We start from the raw sequence: 15,233 nt of genomic DNA, 5'->3' as shown, positions 1-15,233 counted from the left end.
GAACGCACGGAAAATCTCTCGAGATCCTTGGCAAAGATCTCGGGATCCCGAGTATGTTGCGAATGTTCTCGAGATCTTTGCAGAATATCTGGGGCAAATCTCTCTTAGATAAGATCTGATTATTCAGAATCAACAGATATGTGTAGTAGGAAGTCGATGTGGTCTTGGCCAACCTAACCCAGGGGTATTATGCCGACCTAGATTCTCTGGCGAGCCCTGACCCTTCTCTTAGTGCCGTGTAGATTATTGACCTGCCATCATACTTCGTGTTAAGACAGTGAAGCCGATCTCATTTTTTCAGTAGAATTCAAATGATATATGTTGTTTGGGGGGAGGGGGTCAAGCTTAAGAGTTTGATGTGATCTTGGCCGACCTGGATAATCGGATGAGCCTTGAGCCTCCCCTTATCATTGGACAAATGACGGACCTGCCGACCCGCCTTCATATATAATAGGTGACTGAGCTCTCCTCATTGGCCATTGAGGAACTCATTGGTCATGATCGGCGCTAGCCGACCTCGTGTTCCGCATAAATGTCCAAGCTGACCTATTCTCTTTAGTCAGTCCATTTTTACCCATAACATATCTCATTATAGTTAATTGCAAATATGCATTAGATATTATGATTGTTTGTTATCAATCTTATTTTTAATCATTGCCATAAAAGAGATACGATCTCTAATATATAACAATAACAATTAAATTAAGATAAACTAATTTCTATATGTTTATAGAGCAAACTCTTAATTAATTACTTTTTAAATACTATTATGGGAATAATGTTACTTTGGTAGAAACTTTTTAGAGAACGCTTTTTACAATAACAGGTAGAATGCATGTATATCCACGAGCGTATGACAAACACGTGGGGTGTTCAGACCATTCATCAAGTAAGGTGCGGCAAGAAAATGGTCATCGTCATCATCTAAACCTTATCCCAACTAATTAGGGTAAGTTACATGAATCATGTTCCACTATTCCACCCCATTGCACGATAAACATGCCGTGTATAAAAAATCAGAGTGTCATACATCAACTGAGAAATACATGTACATTACACACCGTATTGTAAGGCTTTTTCTATTGGCGCCCTTGTAAGGTTTTTTCTATTCCCCCCTCCCCCAAAATTTTTTAAAATATGAGTTTGATTCACCTTATCAACAAACAAACACTAATTTTTACTAACGGAATGTTCACTGTGCTCCCTGCTTAATGACAACCTAGATTTCAAATTATTGCATATAAACAATATGGTGGGGACATGAAGGATTCTATCATGTGTGTCCCTATCTCTATTGTTTCCTATAATTTGACCCACTCAGGTTTTGGATTAGAATAATTTTGGTGTTAAGTAGTAATGTATTGTTTCTTAATGGTTGCATGAAGTAAATATTACACACCAATCATGGTGGACTACAAGCCATTGTTACATGCTCTTCTTATAATAAGTATTATAGAGAAATTTATTCTCTTTGATTCAATCAAAAAGTTTGCTAGAATATATCTTAACATAATCATGATAAGTTATGCTCATATTTTAACCATTGGATATGAGCCATTTTCAATGACCTAAAGTAGTATTTATATGATGGGCCTCTTTGTGGATAATGGATAATAAAAAACCTCTCATGTTGAAATAATTCAACTCATAGATTGTTCAAGGGTTAAGTATATTATTCATTATCACAGGCAAAGAGTCAAATGATTAATAGGTTGAAATATTTCAATATTAAGATTTATATCATCTCCCCATGCAAGGTGAAGGCACATAATATTAACTTTTGTACCATTAAGAGATGACACAAATTGAAAAGATAAAGTACTAACTTACCATATTATAATAAAGGTTTAAATGTATTGGGTACCATACTGCTCCCCTATCAGTACAACCACATATCACTTATGCCAGGTTATTCTAAACCTACACATGTCGATATAATCATATTATTTATGAATGATATTAGTATATCGGTAAGGCCCTGTTTGGCCCAACCGATCCCACGATATTAGGAGGGATGGGATCGCGATATCCTGGGATATGCACGACGAGCCAAACAAACCTGGTGAACTTGTCCCGGGATATAAGCAATCCTATGGATCTTAAAACAATCCACTGACGTCACCATCATTACCTTAAATTTGATCCCATCCCTTGGTTGGACGGATTGGAAGGTAAAATCCTGGGATATGCCGGGCGTGCCAAATAGACCCAGTGAGCTTTTCCTGGGATATAGCAATCCCATGCATCTTAAACCAATCCACTGACACCACCATCATTACCTTAAAATCCATCCCATCCCTCTTAATCCCATGGGATTCGCACGACCAAACAGGCCCTAAGAGTTTTGGACTGTGATTTAAACCTCGATTGTAATACTTTTGGATGTATTGAGGAAAAGTTTAGGGCATGATTAAAAAATGAAGCAAATACAAATATCAGGTGGACTACCTCACTAGGGATAGTGGTGATTGACCATTCAAATATTCTCGTGGGTCATAAATTTTTTGGTATATATTTGTGCCTCTTAATAATGGGCATTTAATTACCACAGTTTCATGTTGTGCGATCCACGTAAGGGTGTGTTTGGATTAGAAGGGATTAGGTGGGATGGGATTAAAAAAACATAATTATTACCCAGGTCCTGTTGCCATGAGATAAGATTAATGCGATGGTTTGTTGCTAATATGGTGGTACATTGAATGGATATACCCACTGTCATTTGAAATTATTGAGAATAACATGGACGCGTTATATCTAAACTGTTCATTTGTTTTTTAACCTCATTTTATGGCATGAGCCTAAAAATGAGGTAGATCCAAAACTTATGTGGCCCCAAAGAAGTTTTCAACGGTAAGTATTCAATCTCTGTTGCTTTCTATGGTGGGGTCCACTTGAGTTCTAGATTTACCTAATTTTTTGGCCCATGCTCTAAAATAACCTCGAAAAATGGGTGGACGGTGTGGATATAGCCCACACATCATGGTGGGACCTATACAACTTGTTAACATTGAGTGAAATTGGACCAATGCAATTCCATCTAATCTAATTCCAAGCTTTTCCATTCTTCCCAAACAGGGAATGGAGTTGGCACAGGACCAGATGAATCCCATCCCACCTAATCCCTTCTAATCACACTGCCCAAACACGCCCTAAGATTTGGATCTGAATCATTTTTGAGATAATGCCCTGTTTTTAGCTTTCCAATGGATAGACCGCATGGGTGTAAGGAACATACATTAAAGTGGGCCCTACAGTCCCGTTGGATCCGGAGATCCACCGCCCAGTCTCGCCCAATAAAAGGAGTTTTCACACAGCGACTCGGTCGGACCCGGATTTCATGCCAGAAGTTCCTGCACAGGGATTCTGGGTGGGGCCTATTACGATGTTTATAAGAAATTCAACCCGTCCATCCGTTTTTTGATGTTATTTTAGGACATTTTATTCTAAATAAGGTGGATCCAAAACTTAAATGAGCCACACGAGAGGAAACAATGGAGATTTAGTGACCACCCTTGAAATATTTATATGGCAACAAAAGTTTTGCATCCATCTAAGTTTTCCGTGTTTTTAATTCATCCAAATAAAAATGACCTTATAAACGGTTTGGATGGCATATAAACATCAAGCGGAGCTTAGGAAGGTTTCAACTGTAGGAATTCATTTCCAACAGTTTCATCTTGTCCGGCCCAATTAAGTTACGGATCCTCCTAATTTTTGATTGCATGTCCTAAAATGAGCTTGAAAAATGGATGGACGGGTTTGATTTCTCATAAAAATAACGGTGGACCTCCCCTTATATCCCAGCGCAGGAACTAAAGCCTTTAGCAGGAAATCCGCGTCCGACTCGGTCGCAAGCTGAGAAAGGCACATTCGTATGTAATTCAACCACAATCAGTGCAGCTCTTCAGAAACCCATTTTACACGTGTCTTTATTTTATTGGTTAGGGTTTAAAGGTTCTTCGACTCTTACCTTACCTTACCTATCTCGAAAGCGGCCCTCAGTCTCTCTATTCTAGCGAGGCGGTTCTATCTCTATTTTTAACGAGGCGAAAAAGTTGTAGGCAGGCTCTCTGTATGTACCTCTCTCTCTCTCTCTCTCTCTCTCTCTCTCGTCATATCTTCTTCTTTGCATCTTAAGGAGTATTGATATATATGTTTTTCATCCGGTTTCTGATAGGGTTTTTGAATGGATGTGTTTTGATCTTGTTTACTTGTTGAAAATCATAGCCTTTTTCTCTTGATCGGTTGTGTTCTGGGAGTTATTCGTGGATCTGTGCTGAATGATTGTCGATAGATATGGTCCGTTGGTTTTCCTTGCTAATCTTTCAAGAACATGTGTTTTTCTCATCATTGATAGGGTCTATGGTTGTGTTATGAATAGATCCGCATTTTGATCTTGTTTTCTTGCTAAAAATAGTAGCCCCGTGGTCTTGATCGTGTTTATGTTCGAGTTATTGGTAGATCTATGCCCTATGATATCTGATCCATTGATTTCTTCCCTCATTCTGCAGATCAGATGTCTTTTTTTTTTTTTTTTAACCTTTGGATATCAATTAGGTTTTCTGTATGTACCTTTGAGGAGCATGTAATATCCTTCTAAATGGTTTTTCCTTGTTTCAATTTTAATTAGAAGAGTCTTAATTTTCTAGATGCATGTTTGATATGCTTTGGGATGGATAGATCTGGAACAGGGATTTACTTCTGCAGAGTTGTCTTGATTGGATATTCTTGTTGAAATAGTATGTTGTGTTTCGGTTCGGCCTGAAACTCAGGCAGGTTTGGTTGGATTGAGGGGGTCAGCCACCATAAAGGGGGATGAAAAGGATCAAAGATAGGTCAAACAAGATTGTATGGAAGGAACATAATAATCTTCTAGTAGCCGGGTGCTAGAGACCACAAATATACCCTTCAAAATCCTCTTCCAGAGCAAAGAAACAGCAAACTAAAGAACTTTTATTCAAATCATCAAAATAATCCATCACTCCTCTATAACATATCCTTATGTGGGCTTAAGATAAAAAAGAGAAAAGCCTAATAATAATGAACGACCAAACTGCCCTTAAATCCCATCACTACCATGGGCCGACTCACTCAAACAACCTTGGATATGCATGATCTTGTTTGAAAGCTAACTCAATTGGCTATCAAAAAGGGGCCAATTTCGTGTCATTCAAACATCGTTTGGTGCCCCAAAAGTGGCCCACCAAAAAGTGACGAACATACAAAAGAGAATTTATCAACTAAATCATGGCTCTTATCTCGCTCAAAAGAGAAATTGATTACTATAGTAGATTGGTAACGATCTTGATTGTTACCGATTGCGTAAAAGCAGCCAATTAAATCAATAATGCGGAAATATTTACTGCTCTAAACTAACACAATCACAAATCCAATAGTGTATTTTGGAAAGGAAAGAAAGAGAGAGGGATGAAAGAAATAATGACATTTTTTTCGAATATGAACAAGCTTTAAAATCTAAAATGTAAGATTATAAGATTGCAAATTCGAGTCTGAACGAGTGATTACATTAATACTGACATTAAAGTCTCTCTTAGGTAGATTATAAGATTTATTAGAAGAAGCATCCTCTTGAGGATACACGGGATATACTACTCATACTGGTTTAGGAATAGATTGTGATCTTGAAAAGGTCTCTTTAGAAGTTTGGTATGGAGTTGAAGGAACTTTACTAGAAATAGAAGCTCTATGAACTGTCAGGGCTTTAGTTCCATAAGATTTAAAAATGATGTCTACAGTACCATCCTTGTGGGAAACGATGCTTTCTACATCTTCAACTTCATACCAAACTTCTAAAGAGACCTTTTCAAGATCACAATTTATGTTTTCTTTTCTAGGTGCTTCTTGAGCATTGATGATTCGCCATTCTCCGGTTAGATCAATATCTTCCCATTTAATGGGCTTTGGAATAATCACACTATTATCCATATTAGTGAGCAAGAGGGTAGTGAGTCCTTTAGCTTGAGACGAATAGGCTATATTCGGGGTGACATATTTCATTAGTTTGTAGTACACTCGATATACTACAGCAATGGTTTTAGATCCTGGCTTCATATTAAAACATCGGATATGGACCCCAGCACTCAAGAGATTTGAAAGGTGTCCATCCATTAGAGAAATAGAATAATTGGGAAGGCTATTGAAGAAAGCCGGCCTTTGGCTCAAGCTCGCTTCAACCAGGCTAATAAGTGAATCTAAAAAAGGGATTAATCTTTTATTCCTAATATAGGCTAGGGTAGACTTATTTAGCCCTAATCTAGTTAAAGGCTTAATCGCTACTTGTACTAGTCCTATGTGAGCATAGTTGTATTAGCCTAGATAAGGGAGGGTCTTTTCTACAATTTTGATTATATAATCTGATTCTTCGTTATTAAACAATCCCTGTAGATAGACTTCTCAACAGGCACAAAAGGGTTATTCCAATCTTGAATAAACTGTTCAATCTCTTCATACCTTATTTCTCCGTGTTTTTTAGAGAAATTGTAGAAGGTTGGGAAGAAATAGAAGAAATACTCATTTGAGAAGAAGATGAAGAACTCCTATTAGAAAAGGAACAAAAAAACTTTGGAATGCTGCCAAAAGACTTGGCTAAAGAGGCCTTGCGCAAAGGGGCCTTGCCTAATGTTATCTTAAATTCAAAATCCATGAAATCAAGAATAGTACGGAATAGTGACTCGTCAACAATAGAAATCCTAAAAAAGGTGTGCCTTTAACGACTGGTTGGTTTTGAGGTCCCGCGACAAGGGCGCCTCGGACATATCCCTAATTTTCTTCATTAATGAAGACGGGAGTAGGAAATCATTCTTAATAGAATCCTTGCACAATCATAACTATTTAATAAATCATATAAACATTAATAAAAAGGTCATGGCTCTCACATGGAATAGATGATGCTAATCGGCTGATTGGCGGCCATGGGACGGGGCTCTAGGCTTGTGCTAGCCGAATACATATTAGGCTGGGGCTGATGCTTATATGTTCTGGCTTGTCAAGGGTCGGGCTCAGTTCTAGGTGTTGCTTTATGGTTCGGGCTTGGTCAGGCCCGTGCTGGGGCCCGGCCTAGCCTGTTTTCAAGAGAGACATTATTGGTCTAAAAAATAGGTCCGAGTTTCGTGCATCCGGGCACATGCGGTGGTACAAGTGCGATGAGCTGTTGTAACTGAGGAATGCAGTAAAAAACCCTAGAACAATCAAAAGCCCCTGTAAACATATATTCACTTCCCATTCATTAGCCCTAGCACATGTGTCTGAAGAAGAGAGACTCTCTATCTCTCCGTCCCTCTCTGGTTCCATTCTAGGGTTTGTGGAAAACCCTCAAAGGGAAATCTCGTTCTTCTATTATATTTTGAACTCTTTGCAGCTTTAATTGCTACTATGTAAAGATGCATATGGAATCCAGTGTTTCTGTCCCCTTCCTCTAATCTTGCATTTTAGATTCGGAATGTCTTTGTTTCTTTCATCCCTCTCTCTTTCTTCCCTTTCTAAAATGCACTATTGGATTTGTGATTATGTTAGTCTAGATAAGTAAATATTTCTCATTATTGATGAAGTTGGTTTCTTTTATGCAATCAGTAACAAAAGGTTTTTTCTATTTTTTCTTTTTTCTTTTTAACATTGAGAAGAAATCCGCAAGATGCTGTCCGATGTAACAATTTCCATTTTATAAGGGACATCTATTAGAAAATATGGGTGGATAAGGGACATCTATTAGAAAATATGGGTGGTCCGTAGTGCGACACAACACAGCGCATTGGGGTTGTTAGCATCCTCCATCTTTTTCTGAAGACTGAGTTTATCTTCTTTATTAGTTAGAACTTAGATATTCTATTATGTATTTTCAACGTGAATACATCATTGCTATTCTCTTCCTCAAGAGGAAATGGAAATGCTGATCGAGCAGGTATGGTACAAATGCAACCCAGGAACATATGTTGCTGTGACACACGTGCAATATCTGGGCGGCTGACCTTGTGCCCGAGGGCACCATGTTGACTGGGCGGACCACACTTTAAGTTGAATGTGGACTGTCGGTCAGCCTTTTCAAAACTGTATATTCTTTCTGTATGCATGTGGGCAGCCTGCTGTGCTGAGTTGAGCTGCCTGATTTTGGTGTAAAGGTAGATATCCAGGGTGACCTATAAAATGTAAGAGCCAGATCTGGCTTGCGGTATGCATTGCAGTGATATGATTGGTACCCTACTTGCTTGAGTATAGCTCTAGGAGGGTTTATTCATCAGCCATGTACAGCTCTTAAGTAGACCTCTGCGTATTTTTATGTACTGTTTTTCCTTTTAAATGTGACTTTAATAAATCAATTATCTGATACAGAAGTAAGTTAGAATGGCTGGACAAAGAAATAACTATGGTAAACGATCCCACTCTCAATCTGACTATTCCGACAATGGTGGAAGTAAGAGAAGGAATCCTGGCGAGGAGCGAGAACAATATGCTCCGGGGCCAGATGATACTGTCTACCGTTACTTGTGTCCTGGGCGGAAGATAGGAAGCATCATCGGGAGGGGTGGCGAGATTGTTAAGCAATTGAGGCAGGAGAGCCAATCCAAGATCAGGATTGGCGAGTCTGTGCCGGGCTGTGAGGAGCGCGTTGTAACTATCTTTAGTTCAAGCCAGGAAACTAATGCATTTGAAGATAGTGGTGACTTTGTTTGCCCGGCCCAGGATGCTCTTTTCAGGATACATGAGAGGCTTGTTGCTGATGAGGCGGCAGGTGAAGAAGATGTCGACATGGGCACTCGTCAAATTACAGTTCGTCTGCTAGTGCCATCAGATCAGATTGGATGTGTCATTGGAAAAGGTGGACAGATTATTCAGGGTATACGAAGTGACACTGGTGCTCAAATTCGCATTGTAAAAAATGAACATCTTCCTGCTTGTGCCTTGAGCACTGATGAACTACTCCAGGTATTGCTCTTCACTCTTGCACTGTGACATCTGCATTGACCTGCTAAACTTGTTGAATACTCATTTTTCCAAAGTCTGAATTTCTTCATTTTGCTTTTAGGAACTGCACAAGATACTATTTGTGTTGTACATTAAAGAAGAACATAGTTGGTTTTGCACTGTAACTGTGTGAATGCATGGCATGTTTGGTTTTAACGACCATGTCTTAAACATTATTTGCATATTAAAAATTAAACCTTAAACTTTTGCTGTGATTCGAGTAATCTTATTGTCTTTTAAAACCAAATTTCTTGATTCATCATAACTTGAAAAATGCTTACATAGATTTCATTTGGCAACAGATATCTGGTGAATCTGCAGTTGTAAAGAAGGCTCTGTTCCAACTCGCATCTCGCCTTCACGAGAATCCCTCTCGATCACAGCATCTGCTTGTTTCTTCCATGTCCAACATGTATCAGCCAGGTGGTGCGTACATGGGTCCAAATGCAGGTGGCCCAGTCATGGGCATGGCTCCGCTCATGGGTCCTTATGGAGGATACAAAGGAGATGCGGGAAGTGAATGGTCCTCACATTCTTTTTATCCTGCTCCAAGGGATGAAAGCTCTGCAAAGGAGTTCTGTCTTCGTTTGGTCTGTCCAACTGCCAATATTGGAGGTGTGATTGGTAAGGGTGGTGTCATTATCAAGCAAATCAGGCAGGAGTCTGGAGCATTTATCAAGGTTGATAGTTCATCTGCTGAAGGGGAAGACTGTATCATATCTATCTCATCAAAGGAGGTGAGAAGGCCCGTCGAATGGTTCTTGGGTTATCTGTCTACAAGGAATGGTCTACTTGCATGTCATGGTTATATTGTGTTTCTGACGTCTTACTATCCTTTCAGTTCTTTGAAGACCCAATCTCGCCAACCATTGATGCTGCAGTTCGGTTGCAGCCTAGATGCAGCGAGAAAACTGAAAGGGAATCTGGTGAACCATCATACACGACCCGCCTGCTCGTGCCAACCTCTCGTATTGGCTGCCTGATTGGTAAAGGCGGATCCATCATTTCTGAGATGAGGAGACTCACAAGAGCGAATATTCGGATATTTTCAAAGGATAACCTTCCCAAGGTTGCTTCGGAAGATGATGAGATGGTGCAGGTAAATGCATATTGCTTCTGGTGGTTTGCTTGTTTTGAATTTCTCTCTTACAGATCCTTGAATATAGTTATCCTTTGCAATGTTTTGTCATGCCGACCTTGTATATTTGCATCTGATAGAAAAGTTTCCTCTGTATTTGAATGGTAATGCTGTCCAGATCAGTGGAGACATTGATGTTGCTAGGAATGCACTTGTACAAGTGACCACAAGGTTGAAAGCCAATTTTTTTGAAAGGGAAGGTGCTTTGTCTACTTTTCCTCCAGTTCTTCCATACCTTCCCATGTCTGGAGATGTTTCCGATGGCTCAAAATATGGAGGCAGAGATGATAAAGCACATGGACGTGGGTACTCTTCTTATTCTGGTGGATATGGTGGTTCAAGTGACGTGCCCCCTTCTGACAGCTATGGAAGTTATGGTGGTTCCCAGGTAACATTATCTGCACATGAAGTTTTCTTCTTCATGTATTTATCAAAATTTTATTAATCTCGAATTTCAGTGTGATTATCCTTGGTTGACTGTGTTTGTAAACTTGCTAAACTTATCTCATTTTTATTTTGTATTATTTGGCTTACACATTTTTTTTTTTTTTTTTGTAATAGCGTGGTGGAGGTAGTGGTTATGGAGCTTATGGTGGGTACTCATCTGGCCGTTCTGGTAGTTCTGGGTAAGAGATTTTTTCTGTGTTGACTTCTCCTTGATATGTAGCTTTTGCCCTCCTTTTCTCTTATTTGAGACCTCCCTCCTGGGTAAAGGGTCTTTCTTTTGTTGCTATTTTTGCAATTGCCTTCTCTATTCTTCCATGTTGCATCATTACACGGGTTTCTGATTTTAATTTGTAGAATTAGCCCTCCAATTTTGTTGTCTTTGTTCATTTACCTCTCAGACCTGAATCCCTGATATATAGCTCCTATTACCAGGTTATCTGGTCAGAACCCTGTTTCCCATGGGAAACATCATGGTTATTAGGATCCCGATGATTAGGGCCTGCAGGTAGATCATTGTCCTCCTTTCCAAGTTTTGTCCTTTGGATTAAATGACAAGTAGCTTTGATATATGTTGGTCTATTAATGACAGTTTTGCTATCTTAACCTATCCATCCCACCTATATTTAGATTGCTAATACTCCTTTTTTTAACCTTTGTTTCATTCGGTTCCTATCAAAACAGCTGAGATCCATGAAGCCTGGAGCCTGCCTACTGTCTCCTTTGCTGAAGCCTCATGCCTATACCAGAAGACCAGATGAAAAGCGTTTGAGAAACTTGTGGCCCCCCTTGGAAGCTTTGATTAGGAGGACCAATGCAACCTGGCCATGTTATTCACCGTCCAATCCCCTCCTGGCCTTGACATCACATTTTACCAAGCTTTAATATTGTATGCTCCCAACCGAGGGCCCACATAGCCAGCCCACCTCTACGCTTGGCAGCAAATGTACTTTTAGTAGAACTGCATTTACTTGGAGGTGTTGACTATATCTTCTTGCTCTAGGCTCCATATTTAGCTTGTATTAGATCTCATCTGTTAGGAGTTAGATTTTATCATTTGTTGGCTGCTATTAGAAGCTTGTGGACTTCGGGTTTTGGAATACTGAAAAACTTTGTTTGGAGTCTTAAAAGCATCAGTTTAACTGAATTGCAGACATAAATGCGTTGTCTTCAGTTTCATATGTTTATCTCATAGTTAACAGTACCTTGTTTTTCACCAACATTCATTTACCATGTGTGTTTTCCTTGTTTCAAATGCTTCTATTGCTTAATTTTTCTTGCATTCTGCCTTTTGGTTTTGCACTTGGGATTGTCTCTGTTCTGCACATGAGTGTATAACAATGCACCCTCTATGCAATTAACTATAGTCTGCTGTGAATGCAATTGACTCGAGTCCAATTTTTCCACACTGAGAGTAAAGTGATTCTTGAAGCCATCTGCTATCTGCATGTAAGTATGATGTTTTTTTTTTTTTTTTTTTGAATATTTTACTTATTGGCATTCTCTTGTGATAATGAACATGGGCTGTTATTTGTAACACACTGTGTTATTGAGCTTCAAAATGGTCAAAAGGGTGGTCTATTTTGCTTGTTTTGGAGGTCACTTTTGGGGGCAATAGTGTAATGGTGGAGATGTGACTAAAGTGTTTGAACCATCTGAGATATTCATATATTGGTACTTCTGATCATTGTGATGCGCATTTAGACCATGGTTGGAAGCTGGGTTGGGAATCAAATCATTCTGATGCGGTTATAGTGATCCATTTGTTAAAAGGGCAGGTGTGTTAGATCATGCAATGCATGTCTTGATTCCCAGTCAATTTAGGGGCTTGTTTGAAAACAATTTAAGGATGCATTAACTAAATTTTGCAGGTTTCAAGAACTCTTGGTTTCTCCATAAAACAAGAAGGTAAGTCATTCTGTGGTGAGGGTCCATGTGAATTCTTGCTTTACTTGTTCTTGGATGCTTGAATATGACTGTCTTCTCTTATTTTCATGAGCATGTCCTCTGATTTTTGTTTTTGGGTTATTTCATTATTTATCCGTTTCATTTTGGAGTGAAAATCTTTCTATGCTCATAAGTTATAGAAATCTTGTCAATGCATTCTTCATCGTTAACGTTTTTTATCTTTTGAATTTACTTTTTTATTTTTATTTTTTGTTTTGTTAATTCAGGTATTAAGCTATTGTTAAGCACGTATGTGCCTTAGTGCGATGGACCATGTGGTTCATGCCCCATAAATATACTAGAAGATGCAGCCATTCAATGTTTTTTTTTTTTTTGAAAGATAATGATTTATATATTAAGAAGAAGGAAAAGAACAAAAACAGGAGAGAAGATCTGCTGAGATAGCAGAACTTCTAAACTCCAAGAAAAAGAAAATCAAAATCCTTTAAAGCATCTACATAAACGGCCCATTCAATCATCAAACGTTTAGCTTTGGAAGCTACAACCTTGGCCGGATTTGAGCAATTCCTAAAACATCTCTCATTTCTTTCTTCCCAAACGGACCACCAAATAGCAAGGATAGCCATTCTCCAAATCCGAGTCTTTTTTATTTCCCTATTTTGATTCCCTGCCACGCTTTGAGGAGAAGGATCTGCTGAGCCTGAAATACACCAGCCATTCAATGTTTTGCCTTTTTCTCCTTTCGAGTGTGGACTGCTGATGTATTACTTTCCTTTAAAGCAGATGATGACCATAGTCATATGGTTAAGATTGCCAAAACAATGAGATTTCATTATGGGCACAATAATTGGATGATCTAGGCTAATATGCACGAATGCCACGTTCTTTGTGGTGATGAGTTGCCAATGAACATTCTAGCCTATTCCAAAAGAAAGAATTACCAAAGTGAGGGCTTAGCATTTCATAAAAAAATCATTATGTAGTAATAAGATGGCTATCTGTGTGCTTGCCAACTGTCATTAATTGTTATTATTATTTTTGTTGTTATTACCGATGTTATCAAAATCGTTATTGTATCGCAAATCATAATAGGGGTTGAATTGAAAATTGTATCGTAAATCATCAGATTTTTTTTTTTTTTTTAATGATTTTCTTAAAGTCATCCTTTTGCCATCAATATGCACCAAGTAGTACCATTTCATGATACTGCTAGAGGATTCTTATCTTTCCTATATTTTTCTTGTCTTTCAAGAAATTTTCCTTAAAAAACTTACACAGATCCTTTTTAATAAAATTATGTTCTCACTACTTTTCTTAAATTTTGAATCACATTGGCAAAGTGGCATATGATTTTGTAGACCGATGAAAAAAGATATTTCAATTTCTAACCATTGTTCCACAATACATATAAGTCAATATGATCGTAACCATCCGTAAAAACAGTCTAAATAAGTTATACATCAATTTATTGTTTCAACTAGTTAAGAAGTATGAAATCATAAAAAGCTCCATGATTTAATGTTGGAGAGTAAATATAATTTAATCTCTTATAAAAACCAAAACAAAATAATTTCTCTCTTCTAAACGACTCTTAAATGCCCCCAACAATTTAAAACATAGAATGAAAGCCAAGTGAAGCTTAAAATAGAAGACAACAATCATAATTTTAATCGTAAATCGTAGGATTCAAATCATAAAATTGTGAGATTCATATAAAAAAGGGATTCAAGGTGGGATTCAAATCGTTTTTCTTAATATTTGAGTAAAATCATAAATCGTAGGATTTTGACAACACTGGTTATTGCTATTATTATTATATTATGGTTGGTATGTAGAAATTTCATTAATGAAAAATAAAAAAGAATATGATTTTCATTAAGATCATGGACTGTGTTTTAAATAGGGAATAGTATATAGCATAGCGTTCACTGCTCTTAAGCGTGAGGTGTAAGGTACATAATGTGTAGTGTAAGTTACATGTTACTTCTAGATTTTTTTATATATCAAAGTTACACTTGGTTGCTCCAATTTCATGATATTCACCAAATTAGACTGATTAATAAATGATATTTGGTGCAACCAAACCCAACATAAAGTAATAGGAAACAATAATCATTACGTGTAGAGGTAAAGAATGAGCAATGAAACTAATTGATATTATTAATTATATTATTTTTACTTAAAACATTGAAACGTAACTAATTTTTATTGAAAATATAAAAAATGTAACAAATCATTGGAAACATTGACTCTAATGTTGTAGTGAAAATAACTTGTAATATGAGCTACGTAGCGTGTAGTGTAGTCTATGTAGCATGTGACGTATGCAAATTATCATGTAGCATAGGCTACACGTGACTTTGAGCTATTTTCATGATCTACATAGTGTTAAGGCTAAGCTACATTACATAGCATAAGCTATACGCTACATAGCGTAGTTATTTAAAACACTGGTCAAGGATAAGGTAGGTTGCGAAACAAGTCAACATCAAAAGATTACGTGATCAAAATGAGATAATCCAACTATCTTCTTTAGGGAGGATACTGGGCAAGGTCTTCAATAACGGTAATGGTGGCTGCAACGGTCACTTTAATTACAATTACGATACAACCATTATGACCATTTTATTTTAAAAATTGTAACGGTCAACAGCCATTACTGGTCTTTTTTTTCCATAACGGCCGTTACAGCCCCATAACTTGTAACTATTACCACTGTTATTTTTATGAAACTGTTTTTTAATAATTTGGCGTTTGCCATTTG

The 15,233-nt window shown here is 37.8% G+C and overlaps 1 protein-coding gene across 4 annotated transcripts; it reads left to right on the top strand.

The window, feature by feature from the left end:
• The first annotated feature begins 3,928 nt into the window (after nt 1-3,928).
• Nucleotides 3,929-11,781, top strand: LOC131231095 (RNA-binding KH domain-containing protein RCF3-like). 4 transcript variants are annotated; one of them, XM_058227198.1, is made up of 8 exons: nt 3,929-4,072; nt 8,350-8,940; nt 9,282-9,716; nt 9,821-10,078; nt 10,236-10,505; nt 10,679-10,743; nt 10,997-11,069; nt 11,246-11,781. In XM_058227198.1, the coding sequence occupies exons 2-7, from the start codon at nt 8,359-8,361 to the stop codon at nt 11,043-11,045; spliced, it is 1,659 nt and encodes a 552-aa protein (XP_058083181.1). In that variant the 5' UTR covers nt 3,929-4,072; nt 8,350-8,358; the 3' UTR covers nt 11,046-11,069; nt 11,246-11,781. The 4 variants fall into 4 exon arrangements, with proteins under 4 accessions (XP_058083181.1, XP_058083173.1, XP_058083195.1 ...); XM_058227190.1 differs by having other exon boundaries at nt 3,954-4,072; nt 8,347-8,940; XM_058227204.1 differs by having other exon boundaries at nt 3,982-4,057; nt 8,347-8,940.
• Nucleotides 11,782-15,233: the final 3,452 nt, after the last annotated feature.

This window comes from Magnolia sinica, chromosome 2 (assembly GCF_029962835.1).
Source record: "Magnolia sinica isolate HGM2019 chromosome 2, MsV1, whole genome shotgun sequence".
NCBI lineage: Eukaryota > Viridiplantae > Streptophyta > Magnoliopsida > Magnoliales > Magnoliaceae > Magnolia > Magnolia sinica.
The sequence above is the reverse complement of the archived record's forward strand: the minus strand, read 5'-3'. Positions and strand labels throughout refer to the sequence as shown.

What these genes read in the sequence shown, in the direction of transcription:
- LOC131231095 (XM_058227198.1), top strand. Translation starts at nt 8,359, where the DNA reads ATGGCTGGACAAAGAAATAACTATGGTAAACGATCCCACTCTCAATCT. An exon ending in TATCTATCTCATCAAAGGAG is followed by an intron (nt 9,717 to 9,820) that starts GTGAGAAGGCCC and finishes CTATCCTTTCAG; the next exon opens with TTCTTTGAAGACCCAATCTC. An exon ending in AAGATGATGAGATGGTGCAG is followed by an intron (nt 10,079 to 10,235) that starts GTAAATGCATAT and finishes AATGCTGTCCAG; the next exon opens with ATCAGTGGAGACATTGATGT.